We start from the raw sequence: 16,794 nt of genomic DNA, 5'->3' as shown, positions 1-16,794 counted from the left end.
CCACAGAAAATATATGTGTCTACTCTGATTTTTAAAGAATCTATAAAGAATCAATTTAAAGAATTGACCTATTCATTTATATACTCATTTATATATATATATATATATATATATATATATATATATATATGTGTGTTGTTTTTTTTTTAATTTAGATAGTTTTATTCATGGATTGATTGATTTGGTTGATTTAGCATCTTTTTGAATAAAACTTTTAGCATGTTCATGTACAACACATAAAGTGAGTAGTTTCTGTGACTTTTTGTATTTTTCTGGGATGATTTGTTATTTTCACACATTTTTCTCCTGTTTCCTTCATCTCTCCAAAGAATTCAATGCATAGAAATTTAACAGCTGTATAATCAAGGTAATATGAAAAGCTACAGAGGCAGGACAACTAGCCACTCTGGCCTTACTCCGGGATCAACGTGCAGTCAAGCATGCAAGCTAGTTTCTCATTGGATTCAGCTGGATTTAGTACCTTTTGAAGCAAAAGTCACTTTTAAAAGTTACTGTAAACGTCGATATTTTCACTCAATCAAATTTTTGAGCTGAGCGGCTCAAAAACATAGTTGCGGGTTCTTAAATTCGCACTGCGCAATAACCCATTCAAAGTGTGCAGAGAAATTCGGGAGGTATTTTTGCGGTTTTAGAATTTGTGCCAGCAAGAGGTAGCTCAAAATATGCAAAAAATTAATGCACCCTGAAAATTTCTGAATTTACAGTATATGGGACTACTACAAAAAAGAGCACATTTCTGTACAAAGAAAACAAAAGCAAATCTAGTGAAAACGGATTTAGCACCTTTTGAAAAGGAACCTGCATATAATACAACTGAATTGTATACACTAAGCATGTATTTATAAGCCTACAGGAACATTTTTAAAGACATAGAACTGTACAAAGTAAATTCATACATTCTTGCACACTGGATAAACATTCATTTTCTATCGCTTGCAAAATACCTGTTCTTGATGAGATTTTTGCCTACTGGATCTATAGGCTTCTTTCGATCAAACGCTGCGAGAGAGTTGCCTTCCCACTAGGCGACGTAGCTGGCGCACCCTGATCTGAGGGAATGGGATCGTATATTGAGGAAAGTGAGTATTGCTCCAGCTCTCTCAGATCGGCGTGTACCAGCTACGTCGTGGCTAGTGGAAAAAAACCCTCGCACGGCGTTTGATCTGAAGAAGCCTACAGATCTAGTAGGTGAAAGTCTTATTAAGAATAGGTATCTTGCAACTGATTGTGACAAAATGAACGTTTATCCAGTTGATATTCCAATCAGATGAATCTTTTCAGCGATTCTTGCATACATGTACTTTGTGCATGGTTCAGAGATGCAAAATATCTTACAACAAACGACAAAAATAATGCATGATGTACCATCAACATATTCAACATCAACATATTCAATCCAATATAAGTCACCTTGCTTTGCAAAGTTCTAGGGGAAAAATTATCTTCATAATTGCTAAGATGGTATAAAAATAATACACGATGTACTATTGCAAAATAATACATGATGTACCATCAACATATTCAATCCAATATAAGTCACCTTGCTTTGCCAAGTTCTAAGGAAAAAAAATATCTGCATAATTGCTGAGATGGTATGAAGTGAGAATAGCAGTCTTATCATAATGGCTCAGTGCACTTTTATCGGCACTTGGAATTGCATGTCCCTATCATTAAGCAGAGTGCTGGGTTACCATTCCACTTGTACACTGATGACTACTTTCTCCCAGTATTATCAATGTTAAAGTCTGGCTGGTGTATAGATTTCCTTTTTTGCAGCCTTTCTGTGGTTTTGGCTGCTGCAGACTTCTAGAATGAGTGCTTTGGGAAATAATCCTATTCCTTACAATCACACCAAGAATTTTATACATAATGAGTACCTGAAGGTAGTCTTTGGACAAGGCCCTGGGCTGCTAACTACCTCTGCAAAGCCTTGAAATCAACTACTGCACCATGCATTTGAACTGTGATCCCTGGACCAAGCCATGCCAGGAACACGACTAGTACCGAAGTGATGATATCGCAATCTTTTGCTATAGCTCGGGTTGGAACCAGGTGTGAGCGTGGTTACCAACAATAGCGTTCACAGATATTTAGGCCAGGTGAGGTTGGTTAGAATCAATTTCCATGGCAACAAATAGCTATGACAACACATTTTGATACTCATTGTGGTGCTGTTCAGTGTTGGTGTATGGCTTTACGTGCATTTAGGTAAAACAGCACCAAGTCTTGGCTAAAGGCTAACTACCCTGTAAGGTGCAAGCAGAAACCTGAGCAAACTGCATGGAATGTACTTGGGTATGCCTGACTTGACAGTAACTGGTTTGAATCAATATCTATCAGATTATGTATGGAGAACAGAAGAAGAAAGAATGAATAACAGAGGGCACAGGGTGAGTATAAAAATTTGATTTTCACATCGTACTCATGAGTTATTCAGAAATAAATGCCCTAGCTATTATAAAAATATAATTCATGTATTCAACTTATCTACTGTAAGGTGGACCCAGTGTCTATACACCCACACTTTGCCATCTCTTTCCTCAGAGCACTCTGGCATCTTGAGGTAGTCTAATATACCCTTACATAGATCGTCTGGGGCAGTCTCGCGGAAGTCCTTAGAGTGTGTCAAGAAGTCCAGGAGATGCTTGCCCTCCAGAGAGTCCGGTTCAAAGATAGCGGTGCCCTGGATGTACCGCATGACCATCTCGGATTGGAAAGGGAGCTTCACAGAGTCCAGCGCTGACTTGATCTGATCGTCCGTCCTCAGGAGTGGACGGACGTCCTTGCAGATCTCATTCATTTTAATGTGGATTTTGTTGATTGTTGATTTACCTGTTAGAGGTGTGTGTGTGTGTGTGTGTGCGCGCGCATGTGAGAGAAATAGAAGAAGTGTTTTGTCATTGGATTGTAGAAATAAAACAAAGGTATCGATGTAAAGGATACCATATTTATATATACATATATATATATATATACTTATATATATATATATATATATATATACATATATATATATTTATATGTATATATATATATATATATATATATATATATATATATATATATATATTTATATATATATTTATACATATATATATATATATAGATAGAAAGGTTTATTCGTATCATAAACTGGGCGATTTCAAGTTCGGTGCTAGTGCTAGCCCCCAAATAACAGCGATAAATTGAGCTCCAACACCGACGGTCAGAATAACGAGGCGATACCGATCAAAATTATCAATCACCAGCACTAGGTGTTGGAATTACAGCACCGTGAGCTCCGCGGGAATTGCGCGACGAAAAAGTGATGCACATGATTACAGTCAACTATTAAAAGATGTAGCCATGAATGCTTAGTTTTAGACACATGAGGAAGACGGATTGAAATGCCACAAATTTCATCCAATCCCCAAAATTCAACTACCTTAATTTTGCTCCCAGGCTCAGATTTATGTAGCCACGACTACTGTGCTGCAATAGCACTAGCACTAGCACTAGCACCGAACTTGAAATCACCCATTGTAGCCCAGGGGCTAAATTGCACATAACATTACAAATACTATGTACAGACAAATTCAAACCTTAAAACAGTTGCAACATAAAATATTTACACGTATGATACAATGAGTGAGGAAATATCGTGATTACACAAATCAATACGTTGAGCAATATCCGATATGATTATATATAACATACACAATAAGACTATTACACCCTTTTATAAACAAACAGAACTAAAAGAAAGAATATACATATATTTTTTTTCTTTTTTTTTTTGCTATGATTTCATGTTAAAGAGGATCTCTGATGATTATTTCTGTGCAGGTTCATTGGACGAAATCATCCCAATGAATTTGCATCAAGGTGATTGATAAACTTGATATCACTGTTTAGCGAAATAGAAGATCAAAGTACAAATTCAAGAATACATTCCCTTTGACAATCTTTTTAGTCTTTTCAACATTTTTTCTTTCAAAACCAGTTGTAGGGTCCCAAACTTCTGCAGATCAAAAACTAAAATTTGGGGGAAAAATGACACTGATCCAAGGAAAACTAGAGATTTCACCATTGTGACTGTTAGGCCTCCGCCATATCACGTAGTACTCCCAACAGGTCTGTGCTAAATCTGGACAATGTGAGATGACAGTTTTACATGATTGGCAATGAAACCGACAGGATATGTTTGAAAGTTTGGCACAACTACATATGTGTTGAGTGTTGAAATGACTGGCACAGCTTTGTCCACTCATACACACATTAATTTGGAAAATTCAAAAGATTCTTGAGTTACGCTGTCCAAAAATTGATTACAATAGAAAGGATGGAGGAAGAACAAATGAATGAAAGGATGGACAACCCGAAAACATATTGCCTTCGGCAACACTTCGTGGCAGGGGCATGAAAAAAACACAACAAACAAACAAAAACAAAATTTTTATTTTGATTGACGTGTGCAGGTGCTACATAACCTTTCTAACCTCTTGCCTGGTCGGGCTAGCAGATTTTCATATTGTTGCAACCACTTGCCTGAACATGAATTTCACTTGCCCAGAAACAAAAGTCTAAATGTATAAGAAAATGACTGCTTGTTAGTCATAGCCTTAATAAGACACAAACCTCTGAATACACAACAAACTTAGATTCACAGGCTTAAATACACCAGAATACTACCGTACAAGCTGTTTTTTGTTTGTTTGTTTTTTTCAAATGAGGTCATGGACATTTTCGTGAGACGTTGTTTTCGCGATTTAGACACCGACGCTATCATAACTGCACTAATGCCTGTTAGCACCAGATATTTTTGCGTGTTGTTAAATTTGCAGTCCAACAGTGATTCACAAAATTTGCGAAAATTAAACCCTCATGAAAATAACAGCTTTATAAAGTGACAGACTTCAATGACAAGTCCACCTTCATATACATGTGGATTGAGTGAAGGCAACAATATTAGTAGAGGACATCGGTGAAAGTTTGGGGAAAATCGGACAGTCCGAGGAGATCACGTGGTTACGGTAGCGACATGTTGAGTTTTTTCTGAACTCGTACATTTCGGTCCAGAATCCAACTTTTGCTTGTCATGTTGTAACAGAATTAGTGTCAAATCCAAACTAAACGAACATGGATCAAGTTAAAAGACCTACAGGACCCGAGGTTAGCTCCCCAAGCAAGCCTTCAAGCAAAAAACCTAAGCTGAATGACAGCGACAGCGACGACTCCAGCACCATCGAAACCTCAACTGTCACTTCCCCCGTCGCGCTGGGCAAGCTAGCCACAGAGGGTACCGGTGCTGCATCAGAGCAGGCTCCAATGTGGTTCGTGTCGTTTGAGAAACGTTTTGAGGACAAGATCGACAGCATGCTTGTCAAGAGGCTGGGTGAGTTGACTCTGAAACTGAATGAGCAAGGGGAGAAAATAAGCAGTCTGGAGATTGATTATGACAATCTTAAGAGAGAGGTTGCAGACCTTAGAGAGGAGAATTCTACCCTCATAGCTGCTGTTGATGATCTAGAAAATCGCTCCAAGCGTAACAACTTAGTGTTTCACGGGGTCCCGGAGATGGGAGAAACGGAGGACTGTCGACAAACCATCGACACCGTTTTGCAGCAATTTGTGGGCCTGGCCTCATCTTCCTACTCCATTGAAAGGGTTCATCGGACCCCTACTCATCGTCATGGTCAAGGTCAAGGTGGTCAGGTCAGAAATACCAAGCCAAGAATGATCCACGCATGTTTTTCATCATTCATGCAAAAGGAAAAGGTCAAAGCAGAGTGCCTGAAGCGCTTCAAGGCTGAGGAGTACAAAAACCACAAGCTATTCATCGCAGATGATCTGAGCAAGAGGGTGCGTAACCTACGCAAGAGCAGGATGGAGGATTTCAAGCGTCTCCGGGGTGAAGGAAAGAAACCGTTTTTCATATATCCTGCGAAGCTGGCTCACAAGGATCCTAATACTGGGAAGCTCGTTGTGCTGTGAATTGTGTATCATCAGTATCTTCAACTCATGTATATCCTGTACATCATGCGAACGTATGTACTGTTCTGACATGATTGACATTCATCTTCTTTGCTCCAATTACTCTTTGAAGTCTCTGCAAAATAATGTAGAGCACTGGTATTCGAAGTTACTATGGTTAGTGCGGAGCATGTTGTTATTGACTTTTCAGAGATTTTTCCAAGAAATTAGTGACTTGCTGAACAGTTTTTTTTTTTTTTGCTTTTTAGTTCTGTTGAAATGTCGTAGATTTTACTGTGTTCTGTAGACTAGTATATAATACTCTTGATATTTGAGTGTGTTTAAAAGTTGGGCATTATTTTACGCTCAACACACAAGTTGGAGCCTCCACTTTATGCCTTTTAGTTTTGTTGAAATGTCGTAGATTTTACTGTGTTCTATAGACAACGATGTACAGTTGTATGTGTACTCTTGTTTTTTGTTTTGTTTTGTTTTGTTTTTTAAGTTGAGCATTATTTTACGCTCTCAACATACAAGTTGGAGCCTCCACTGTCTTATTAAAAGAATGAAGGATTTTTATGCTCCTTGTTGGCCATTATTATTCCCTTGAAGCTGAGGTTCACAAGATTAAAGAGAGAGATATATTTTTTTTTCATTAGTAAGGGTACCCAGTACAAAACGTAACATAGAAACATTGGACTAGGAATGTTCTTTTTAATTTATTTTATTTTGCTCCGAACATTTACTGAAAACTATCATTTTTGATGCCCCTGCTTTGCATTACTTTGTTGAGTTTAGTTTTATTTTTCAAAATGGCAATTTCAGGCTATTCAGACAAAGGTACATGTATATGGAGTCTAGTGGAAACTGCAGTAATAAGTTAAGATCCATTTTAAAGGAAGCAACCTTTTTGGCACTCTGGTTATGTTTTGCATTTGTTGGATTATGGTCTGTTGTTGCCGTAGATCTACATTGCGCTTTATAATGCAGGACCGTATATTGATTTGGGGTCCTGCATTTTTATCTAGCGCGATCTTTGGCTTTTTTTGGTCACTATCAAATTTGCTTGTAGCTTTATTTTTTCTTTTTTTCTTTTTAGCAGTTGTAATATTTGTTCATGAATGTGGTAGTATCACTATCAAGTTCAACAAAGAACTTGCCCTGACAGATGCAGTCTATGCCAATTGTTTGTTGATAAATTATGTGGTTAATTTGAATACATGTAATATTTTTATTTTTGAGGTTGATCTATTTGTAAAATTTTTCACTTTTTAATCATTATGATGTTAAAAATGTGTACCTTTAATTGTCGTGGATTGCAAGACCCCGTAAAGAGGAGAAAAGTGTTTCATTATATGAGAAATATTGAATCTAATATTATTTTTTTGCAAGAAACACACTCGGATGTATGTGATGAACATTTTTGGAAAACTCAATGGGGGGAATCAGCCTGGTTCACAAGTTATAAATCTAATAGTAGAGGAGTGGCTATCCTGATTAGAAATTCTCTCTATTCAAGTAAAATCTATTGTTAAGGATCCGAATGGTAGATATTTGATAATGAATACAGTTTTAAATGATATTCCTATTATTCTTGTTAATTTGTATGCCCCAAATAACGATGATCCTGATTTCTTCCTTGAAGTATTTGGTGAGATTGACAAACAAAATGGGTCATCTATAATTGTTGGAGGAGATTTCAATACAGTTATAGGAAATATGGATTACCAGGGTAACAGACCTCAACATTCCAATATAAAATCTAGTGAAATGTTATCTGTTTTAATGGAAGATTTTTGTTTGACTGATATTTGGAGAAATTTCCATCCAACCATGAGACAATATACTAGACACCAGAAAAATCCGAAAGTTTTGTCCAGGCTGGATTTTATTTTAGTTTCTAATAATTTTCTTAATAATTGTGTAAAATCCAAAATTTTACCTGGCATACAATCAGACCATTCAGTGGTTTCCTTGGATTTCAAAGATAATCAGCCATTAAAAGGTAGAGGATTTTGGAAATTAAATTGTCATTATTTACATCATGATGCTGATTTTGTAAACATTATTAAGGATAAAATAAAAGAATTTAAAGAACTGCACAAAGATGTAAAGTGTAATCCTAATACATTGTGGGATACATTAAAATGTGTAATTACTGGTATTTGTATGGAATACACTTCTAGAAAAAAGAAGGAAAGGAATAGAGAGAAAAGTAGATTATTATTGGAAATAGACAAAATTAAAGAACAAATTAGTAATAGCAACGATAATAACAGTACATTTATTTTGGATTTGGAAAAATTGGAAGAGAACTTAAATAAGATATATGATTTTGAAACTAAGGGTTTAATAATTCGTTCCAGAGCTCGTTGGCTGGAGGAAGGAGAAAAAAGCTCTAAATATTTTTGTAATTTAGAAAATAGATCCGGGCAGAAAAAGAATATCTTTTCTATAATAGATGATGATGAAAAGGTTATATCAGACCAATCTCTTATTCTGAAAAATATTCACAAATTTTATAGTAAATTATATTCTGTTCAAAATACTTCAGGACAAGAAGACAGACCCAATGATTTTGAAACATTTTTTAATTCATTGGATTCTCCCAAACTTACAGAAGGTGAAAATTTAAATCTTGAACAGCCACTTTCAAAACAAGAGTTGTATGATGCTCTTAAGACTATGAAAACAAATAAAACCCCTGGGTATGATGGTTTGCCAGTTGAATTTTATATTGTATTTTGGTATGATGTAAGTGACTTGCTGATTAATGCCTACAATTTTTCTTTGCAACATGGAATGCTTTCCCAATCTCAAAGAAATGGTATTATTACTTTAATCCCTAAAAAGGATAAAGATCCAATGTATATAAAAAATTACAGACCCATTACCCTCTTAACTGTAGATTATAAAATTATAGCTAAATGCCTTGCTAATCGTTTAAAGCGTTTTATAGGTCAACTTATTCATTCTGACCAATCCGGCTTTCTCAAAGGCAGATCTATTGGTACCAACATTCGCCTTATTTTAGATGTTATTGAATATGCCAATGAAAATGATCTTCCAGGTTCTATTGTAATGCTTGATATTGAGAAAGCTTTCGATAGTGTCAGACATGATTTTTTATTCCGGGCATTGAAACATTTTAATTTTGGAAAAACATTTATTGATTGGATTAGAGTTATCTATTCAAATAGAATTAGTTATGTCATGAATAATGGTTTTATGACTGATCGTATACACATGGAAAGGGGTATCTTTCAAGGATGCCCTATTTCTCCTTACTTATTTTTATTTGTAATCGAAATGATGGCGTCTTCAATCCGTCAGAATAAAGATATTAAAGGATTTGACGTTGATAATCAGGAAATTAAAACGTCTCTGTTAGCTGATGACACAGTTTGTTTTTTAGATGGTTCTTCAGAATCTTTTGACAATTTGTTTAAGACAATAAATTGTTTCAGTGAACTTTCTGGATGCAAAATTAATAAGAGTAAAACAGAAGCTGTTTGGATTGGTTCAAAAAGAGGTTGTAGGGATATCCCTGCTTCTGGGTTTGGAATATCTTGGAAAACTACTCAGTTTAAATCTTTGGGTATATATTTTTCATTTGATAAAAGATTATTATTTGATCTAAATTATAAGAAAAAGTTAAAACAAGTTGAACTTACTGTTAAATGTTGGCGTATGAGAAACCTTTCACTTATTGGAAAAATATGTGTGATTAAAACTCTGGTATTGCCACAATTTCTGTATCTTTTCTCGGTGTTAGGTATCAAAATCCCTACTGTTTTTTTCAAAGAATTGAATAAGATATTTTATAGTTTTATTTGGAATGGTGGTAGGGATAGGGTGAAAAGGAAATTAATGTGTAATGATTATGCGCAATGTGGTCTTTGTATGATTGATCCCTATACATATGCCCTTGCTCAAAAAATGACATGGGTTAAATGTTTATTAGATAAAAATTATGATAGTGTATGGAAGAGAATTGAACTCACATTTTTAAAAAAATTTCACGCAGACATAGATATTTTGTGGATTTCTCATGCTCCAGAATCCATTATCAGAACTCTTGATAACACCCAGTTGGCAGATTCCCTCCGGACTTGGTATATTTTTAGGGAAGGGGCTTCTAGGGAAATCTTAGGGAAAACTTTCTCAGATATTGGGAATTGTCAGTCATTGTGGTTCAATAAAAAGATTAGATCCAAATCAAAACAATATCTGTATTATGATGAATGGTATGATAAAAATGTTCGTAAGGTTTCAGATTTGTTGAACCCACCTTTCCCTGGACACAAATTATTTGAAGAATTAATTTTAGATTTTGATGTTTCTCGTAAAGACAGAAGAAAATATACATTTTTGTTGAAAAGTATACCAAATTTTTGGCTGGAATCCACTAATGTAGAAAATACTGACAATGATGTTGTTGGTATGATTGTTGATAAGCTTGTTCAATCTAAAAAAGTCCCTAAGTATATGCATATTATGTAATACAAGATAAATGTACCCCAGATGACCGTTATGAATATTGGAAAAGATATGTAACTATTCCACCAGACTTGAATTGGGAAGTGGTCCATAATGTGAATTTCAAGTGTTCAATCGATACTCGTTTACGCTCTTTTTATTTCAAAATTTTTCATAAAGCTATTGCTTTAAATGATTTTTTGTTTAAGATAAAGAGAAAAAATTCGCCTAACTGTACCTTTTGTGGAATATTACCAGAAACAATTGTTCACTTGTTTTGCGAGTGTAATGTAGTAATGCCTTTATGGAATGATTTGTTGCAAATAATTTTAAAACATGATAGTGATTTTAGTCTGGATAATTTCAAGAAAATGTTTGGAGTTTCTTCAGATAAATTCTTATCCTTTTTGTTTTTGTCGTTAAAATATTTCATATATATATGTAAATTTAAAAACATTAGACCCAATTTTGAATTTTTTAAGTTACACTTGAAAATTAAGAAAGAAACAGAGTATTATGTGGCTAAGAAACGAGGTAAACTTCATCTTCACTTTAAGAAATGGAAATTTGAGTTGTAAAACCTAGTAGATGTTTAACATAGACTGTATTTGTTAGGGTAGAACCTTCAATATGTTATACTGGTGACTACCACAATAAGTTGTGTATTGATCAAAATGATACTGCGTTTTTATGTCTTATTGATGATCTTATTTTCATTTTTATTTTTTGTTCCATACGTTCATAATTATTGTGTAATTTGTATTGTTTGTAATCATGAAAATCAATAAAACATATAAATACAAAAAAAAAAAAAGAAAATCGGACAGTCCGTTCAAAAGTTGTGAATTTCTAAAGTATCTGCGCAGTCACTGCTGGATGAGAAGACTACTACAGTGTATGATGTCACATGCGTACAATGATATAAAGAAAATAAAAAGAGAATTTCACAAAACTTTACTTTTTGAATAAAGTGCATATTTCTTCGACTTGTCACTGATGTATGTTATGGGTAATATTATTCCCCTGTCTTCTGAAAAAGAGAAGTCGAGTGTTCTTTTGTTATGCGAGAAAAGTGACAATATGTTGAATTTTCTTTATTCTTTCTTTATATCGTTGTACACATGTGACATCACAAGCTATAGTAGTCTTCTCATCCAGCCGTGACTGAGCAGAAACTTCAAAAAATCATAACTTTTGAACGGATTGTCCGACTTTCCTCAAACTCTCACTGATGTGTTCTACTAATATAGCTGTAATCACTCAACCCACATGTCTATGAAGGTGAACTTGTCCTTTCATTTGCTTGAGTGTCAGTGTTGCACTGTCTTGAGTTTTCTTAACAATAAATGTTAGAAAGTTGCTGAACAAAGTGCTTTGCATCAGTACACAGTCATTCTTGGGCCTCTGTATGGTGTGACTTCATGGGTTTGTAGAGGGGAATGGGGGGGGGGGGGGAGGAAGGGCTTCAAAACTTTTTGCTGACCCAATTCAGGCAAACATTTTTTTTTTTTTTTGCACTTGCCTGACTTTGATTTTCACCTGCCCCAGGCAATCAGGCAAATGCTTATGTCACACCCTGCATGTGAGAAAAACTGCTCATAGTGAGTAAGTAGAATCAAATTTCAGAGGAAGTACTTGCCTGACAGAGTGATTATAAAAAGGATTCCACCATCTTCCAAGAGGTCATACAATCTTTTGAGTGTCTCTTCCAGGTCAGTAGCATAGTAGAGCACATGGACGGCATGGATCAGATGGTATTTGGTGGGCGGAGTCTGGGTCTCAAAGAGGCTATCCAGGTATGCATCAGATGTTTCCTGCTTCCACTCAAAGGTCACTCCGGACAGAGCGTCTCCCTTGCTGGCGATAAGCTTCTTGAACAGGTCAGTTTGAGCCGCTGCCGGCTCAATGATGGTATTATCAATCTTTGGGAAGCTCGGGAGGAGCTTTTCCATCAAGGCACAGTCAATATTTCCTGTTACAACAACAAAGCAATCAAATGATATTTCCTCAATCACTATCACACTACAGTTTCCTCATATTCATCAATAGAACAAAAACTCTATGCATTGCACTACAGTAAAACTACATACATTTGCAGCAAGAAAATGTCGCAAAATGCTGATCATGAAAAAATTATGATAATATATCATGTAAATGTACTCGATTGTGTAGACAAAAAAAAAAAAATTGTGCATTTTACTTTCATAAATTAGACCCTTTATAAAATTCATTAAAAAAAAATCTATTCTTGTTTCAGTTTGTTTGTAGATAAACTTACTGTGCTATCACTGCAGTAAGTGAGTTTCTTCCTTTCCACAGACCCCGTTTACAGTGCGGGGGTGGGCCGAGCCGCGGCCGAGCCCGGCCTCAATTGCGGGGCCGAGCCCCGCAATTTTGTCGTAGTGGCGCTCTGCTTGTAAACAAATGCAATTTGGTATAGTCTGGTTTTCGGACCCTTTGCCAACTGGTGCCCGTGGCGACGAAGTTGCCGTTCGGGCAAAGGCCTTTGCCAAAGGAAAAATCTTTTGCAGGACAAAACCACCTTAAACTATACTAGTTTTCGTCGTTGAGGGGGTTAATATCCTGAATAGCGAAATAGTACAGGCAGAGGGTCTGGAAGCCAGACTAAAATTGGCCGCGCATTTGGCCAAGTTTGCGTTTACACTGAGAAATGGCCGGGCTTGGCCGCGGCTGAAACTACCTCCAGAGCGTGGCCAAATGCGCAGCCAATTTTTGCCCCGCATTTGGCCTTTTGCGCGTTAACACTGAAATGAAGGCAGGTTCAGCCGCGGCCGAGCCCCGCACTGTAAACGGGGTCATACACAAATTTGCTTTTTTCTTTTCTATTCTTCCTACCATAAGACAAGTGAAAACAAAATGAAGACTGTTTGAGTATGACTGCCAGCATGTAGATCACCTGCAAAGACATTCTGTGCGATGTTACACAGGCTTCTTATATTAGAAGGTGTCTATGATGACATATTAAATGGGTTAGTAAAATACCGGTTAGTGATTGGCTAAACACAGTCACGTGATGGGGGAACATTCGTTATGTTCGCCCATGGGAGAACATTTTTGTTATGTTCTCCCATGGGAAAACATTTTCACGTAACAAATGACAAGAAGGACCCACACACAGTGAATTTGGCGCTGCGTGAGCAATCAAGTGCGTTGTGCTGGTGGTTGACACGACATTGACGTATTTGACTAACCCATATAATATAACAGATGATGACTTTTGTTGTCGGGAACATGAACCAAGCGTTCCACTCTCAGGGTTTGAAATGCTATTTCGGGAGGCTGTAAGTCCCTCGACTTCGTCTCGGGATTTATAACCTTTCTCAATAGCATTTCAAACCCTTCGGGTGGAACATTTGGTATGTCCAGTCATCATCTATATAATAATTACTGTCAGTAAATTGTGTTTACTGCCATATGCAGGAAACTGACTTGATATCTATCTTACAATGTACAATAATATTTCTCAGCAACTATCATCAAACTTTCAGACACACATTGCACACCTGTCAACTGTAAAACTCAGTGGGAACTGGGATAAAATTATACAAAAATAGGAATTTTCACCCATCTCCCCACAAATCACTTTCAGTACACTGTGTTGACCAAAAATAGGAGCACAAACTTGAATGAAGCTTTGCCTTTCCTAAGAAATATAAATGTTCCGATTAAATGGGAACAGTTGGCAGATATGACATTGTGGACCAGGAACATTACTAGATGTATCGTGAAAAACTCTACCCAATCCAACTACAGCGTACTTACATTGGTATCATGGAGCATGTAGTAATATAAGTATTGTCATTTTATTCACACCAGAAGATGTATTCCACTACTTGCTACTGACAACACCATATGACGTCACTGTTTAAAATGGTCCCTCTTTTCATTTAGATTCTTGAAATTTAAAGCTCTCAATGACCTTCTTCACGACTGCTTTTCTTACTGGGTCTCTTTTCGCTCTGGAACAGATTCATTTTTTTTTAAATATATTATTCTTTTTTAATTAATTCAGTATTATTATTTATCTATTTATTATTATTATTTTTTTTTCAATTCAAAGTTTATTTCATTTTTCGACAAAACATATAAGTTACACTTCTTTTGACAACAGAGAATAAAGTAAACAGAACATTATGTATCGAAAAGAATGTGAAACAGTTGAGGAGGACCTTACAGTAATTATACATTGTAGTAAAAAAAAACAGAAGTGATCGAAATAAGGTACATGTATAACTTTGCTTAAAGTGCGAAAAATGGAGAGACCCACTAAAAAGACAGAGCTTGTAGAATGTGGGCCCCTCTAAATTATTATTATTATTATTACTATTATTTTTTTTTTTTTTTTTTTGGGGGGGGGGAGGGGTTTACAACCCATCAACCAGTGAAAAACAATGCTAAAAAAAAAAAAAAAAAATACCTGCACCGCTACCAATGCCCAACACCTTTAGAGCACCATCTTCTGTCTGCACCCTGGAAGCAAGTTTCTTGACGACAGTGTCCTGGAAAGACGTGTCGATCCAGTCTGCAATGGCACCTGTCTCAGCGGAGCAGCGAGTGAAGGTTTGGTAGGCCTCTGTGTAGTAGTCCAGGTCATCTAAGATATAGGGCACTACTGACATCTTGGTGGTTGGTTTCTTACTCGTAGTCTGACTGGTCCTTTAACTCTGCAATACGTGGAATAGACAAGCAACATATCCAACTGTGGGAGACTGGATACATTGTGTTTACGGCAGTCTTTAAACATAATTGAGCTGTGAATAGATATAAGTTCACAAATGTCAAAATCAAAGGAGCATTCAACAGGAAAACTCCTTGTGACCCAAATTTTCATCCAATAAACACTAGACTTTGATTCTATACAACAGGCCTCAATCAAAATCTCTTCTCAAGTTCGTTCTATCATTATCAAACTCTATTGACTGCTTTTGATCCCCCCCCCCCCCCATGATACACATATTCTTTATGATAGACATTCAAAACTTACAGTGGGTGCGCATTCCACGTACATGAAATGATACTTTATGGCAAGAGAATGCATTAAAATGCACACAAATACACTCAAAAACTGCTATGGACAATCACATACACAGCGTGACATGCAAACACACGAAAATCACCACAGATTTTAAAGCTTTATGATATGCACTATACCCTTGTTCCTGAACAATTCAAATCTCAAGAAAATGTCCAGATTAAATATTTCATTTCCACCCATAACAAATCTCCCACCATGTAATATTGATGGTTATTCTCTCATATTTTCTACATGTATTACCTCTGCCAAGGAGGTTATGTGTTTGCTGGCATTGGTTTTCTTGTTTGTCTGTTTACAAAATAATAAAGAAAGTTGTGAATGGATTTGGATGAAATTCACAGCAAAAGTTGATAATGGCAAGAGGAATGCATTCAAATTTTAGTAGTGACCTGGTACACTCTCCAGATTCAATTATCTTTTTTTTTTTTCACATAAATTTTTGAGTATCCACAGGGTTCGAAATTGGCAATGGTCCGCTGGCCATTGGCCACCCAAAATCACGTCGGACTAGCTAAAAATCATAAAATTCTGAAGTTACTAGTCCGTCTGGCTAGCCAAAATATTGCTTCAGTGTCAAAATTGATTCTAAGTAGTCCGCCTGGCTAGTTAAAAAAAAAAAAAAAAAAGTTAAGTGCGACCCCTGATCCAACAAACCAGGAAATTCAAGCTGTGCGTATTTGAGGTGCGCAAACATGCATTGAACGCGCTCTTCAGGTGCAGCAGGAAGCTAGGGTAGAAACACTAGAAAGGATTCTTGAAATCATCAGGAAATAGGCCATTTTTAGGATAATCATGTGAAAAATGGGTGGAAATGAGCTGAGTGCTCTTGGCGAATCGAGTCTGCACTCTTGAGTGCTTTTCTAGTTGTTAAAAGTAGCAGTCTGCTTAGCATGCATCTGCTTGCATAGCAATTCTTGTTTCCAGCAATTGAATGTCAGGGTACAAAGTTCAATCACAGAATCCGCGTCTTTGAAAAAAGAGGAGCGTCATTGTTCGAGAGATTGCACGTCCAAATAGGTATTTCAGGGTGACAGGATAATTCAAAAAGTATGAATATATTATGCACTCAGTTGACAAAGTTGAGTGTAAGGGTGGCAATTTCAAAGAGTAACCAGGGGTCCGTTTCATGAAAGTCTTATGAGAGACTTTCTGCTCATAAGACACACTTACGAGAGACTTCATGAAATGAATTCTAACTTTTCTTTGAAAGTCTCACATAGTTACATATGAGCAACTTCAGCCATTCTGAGATTTATGTAAAGACTTTTATGTGATGACTTCATGAA

At 36.3% G+C, this 16,794-nt stretch overlaps 1 protein-coding gene across 1 annotated transcript; it reads right to left on the bottom strand.

Annotated features, from left to right (window-relative positions):
• Window positions 1-1,929: 1,929 nt before the first annotated feature.
• LOC140241670 (histamine N-methyltransferase-like) lies at window positions 1,930-15,296 on the bottom strand. Its single transcript, XM_072321413.1, has 3 exons — window positions 14,891-15,296; window positions 12,092-12,424; window positions 1,930-2,853 (listed from the first exon to the last, which is right to left on the bottom strand). The coding sequence occupies exons 1-3, from the start codon at window positions 15,090-15,092 to the stop codon at window positions 2,492-2,494; spliced, it is 897 nt and encodes a 298-aa protein (XP_072177514.1). The 5' UTR covers window positions 15,093-15,296; the 3' UTR covers window positions 1,930-2,491.
• Between the last annotated feature and the right edge of the window lie 1,498 nt (window positions 15,297-16,794).

Source organism: Diadema setosum, chromosome 18, assembly GCF_964275005.1.
Source record: "Diadema setosum chromosome 18, eeDiaSeto1, whole genome shotgun sequence".
NCBI lineage: Eukaryota > Metazoa > Echinodermata > Echinoidea > Diadematoida > Diadematidae > Diadema > Diadema setosum.
This window is presented reverse-complemented; position numbering and strand designations above follow the sequence as displayed.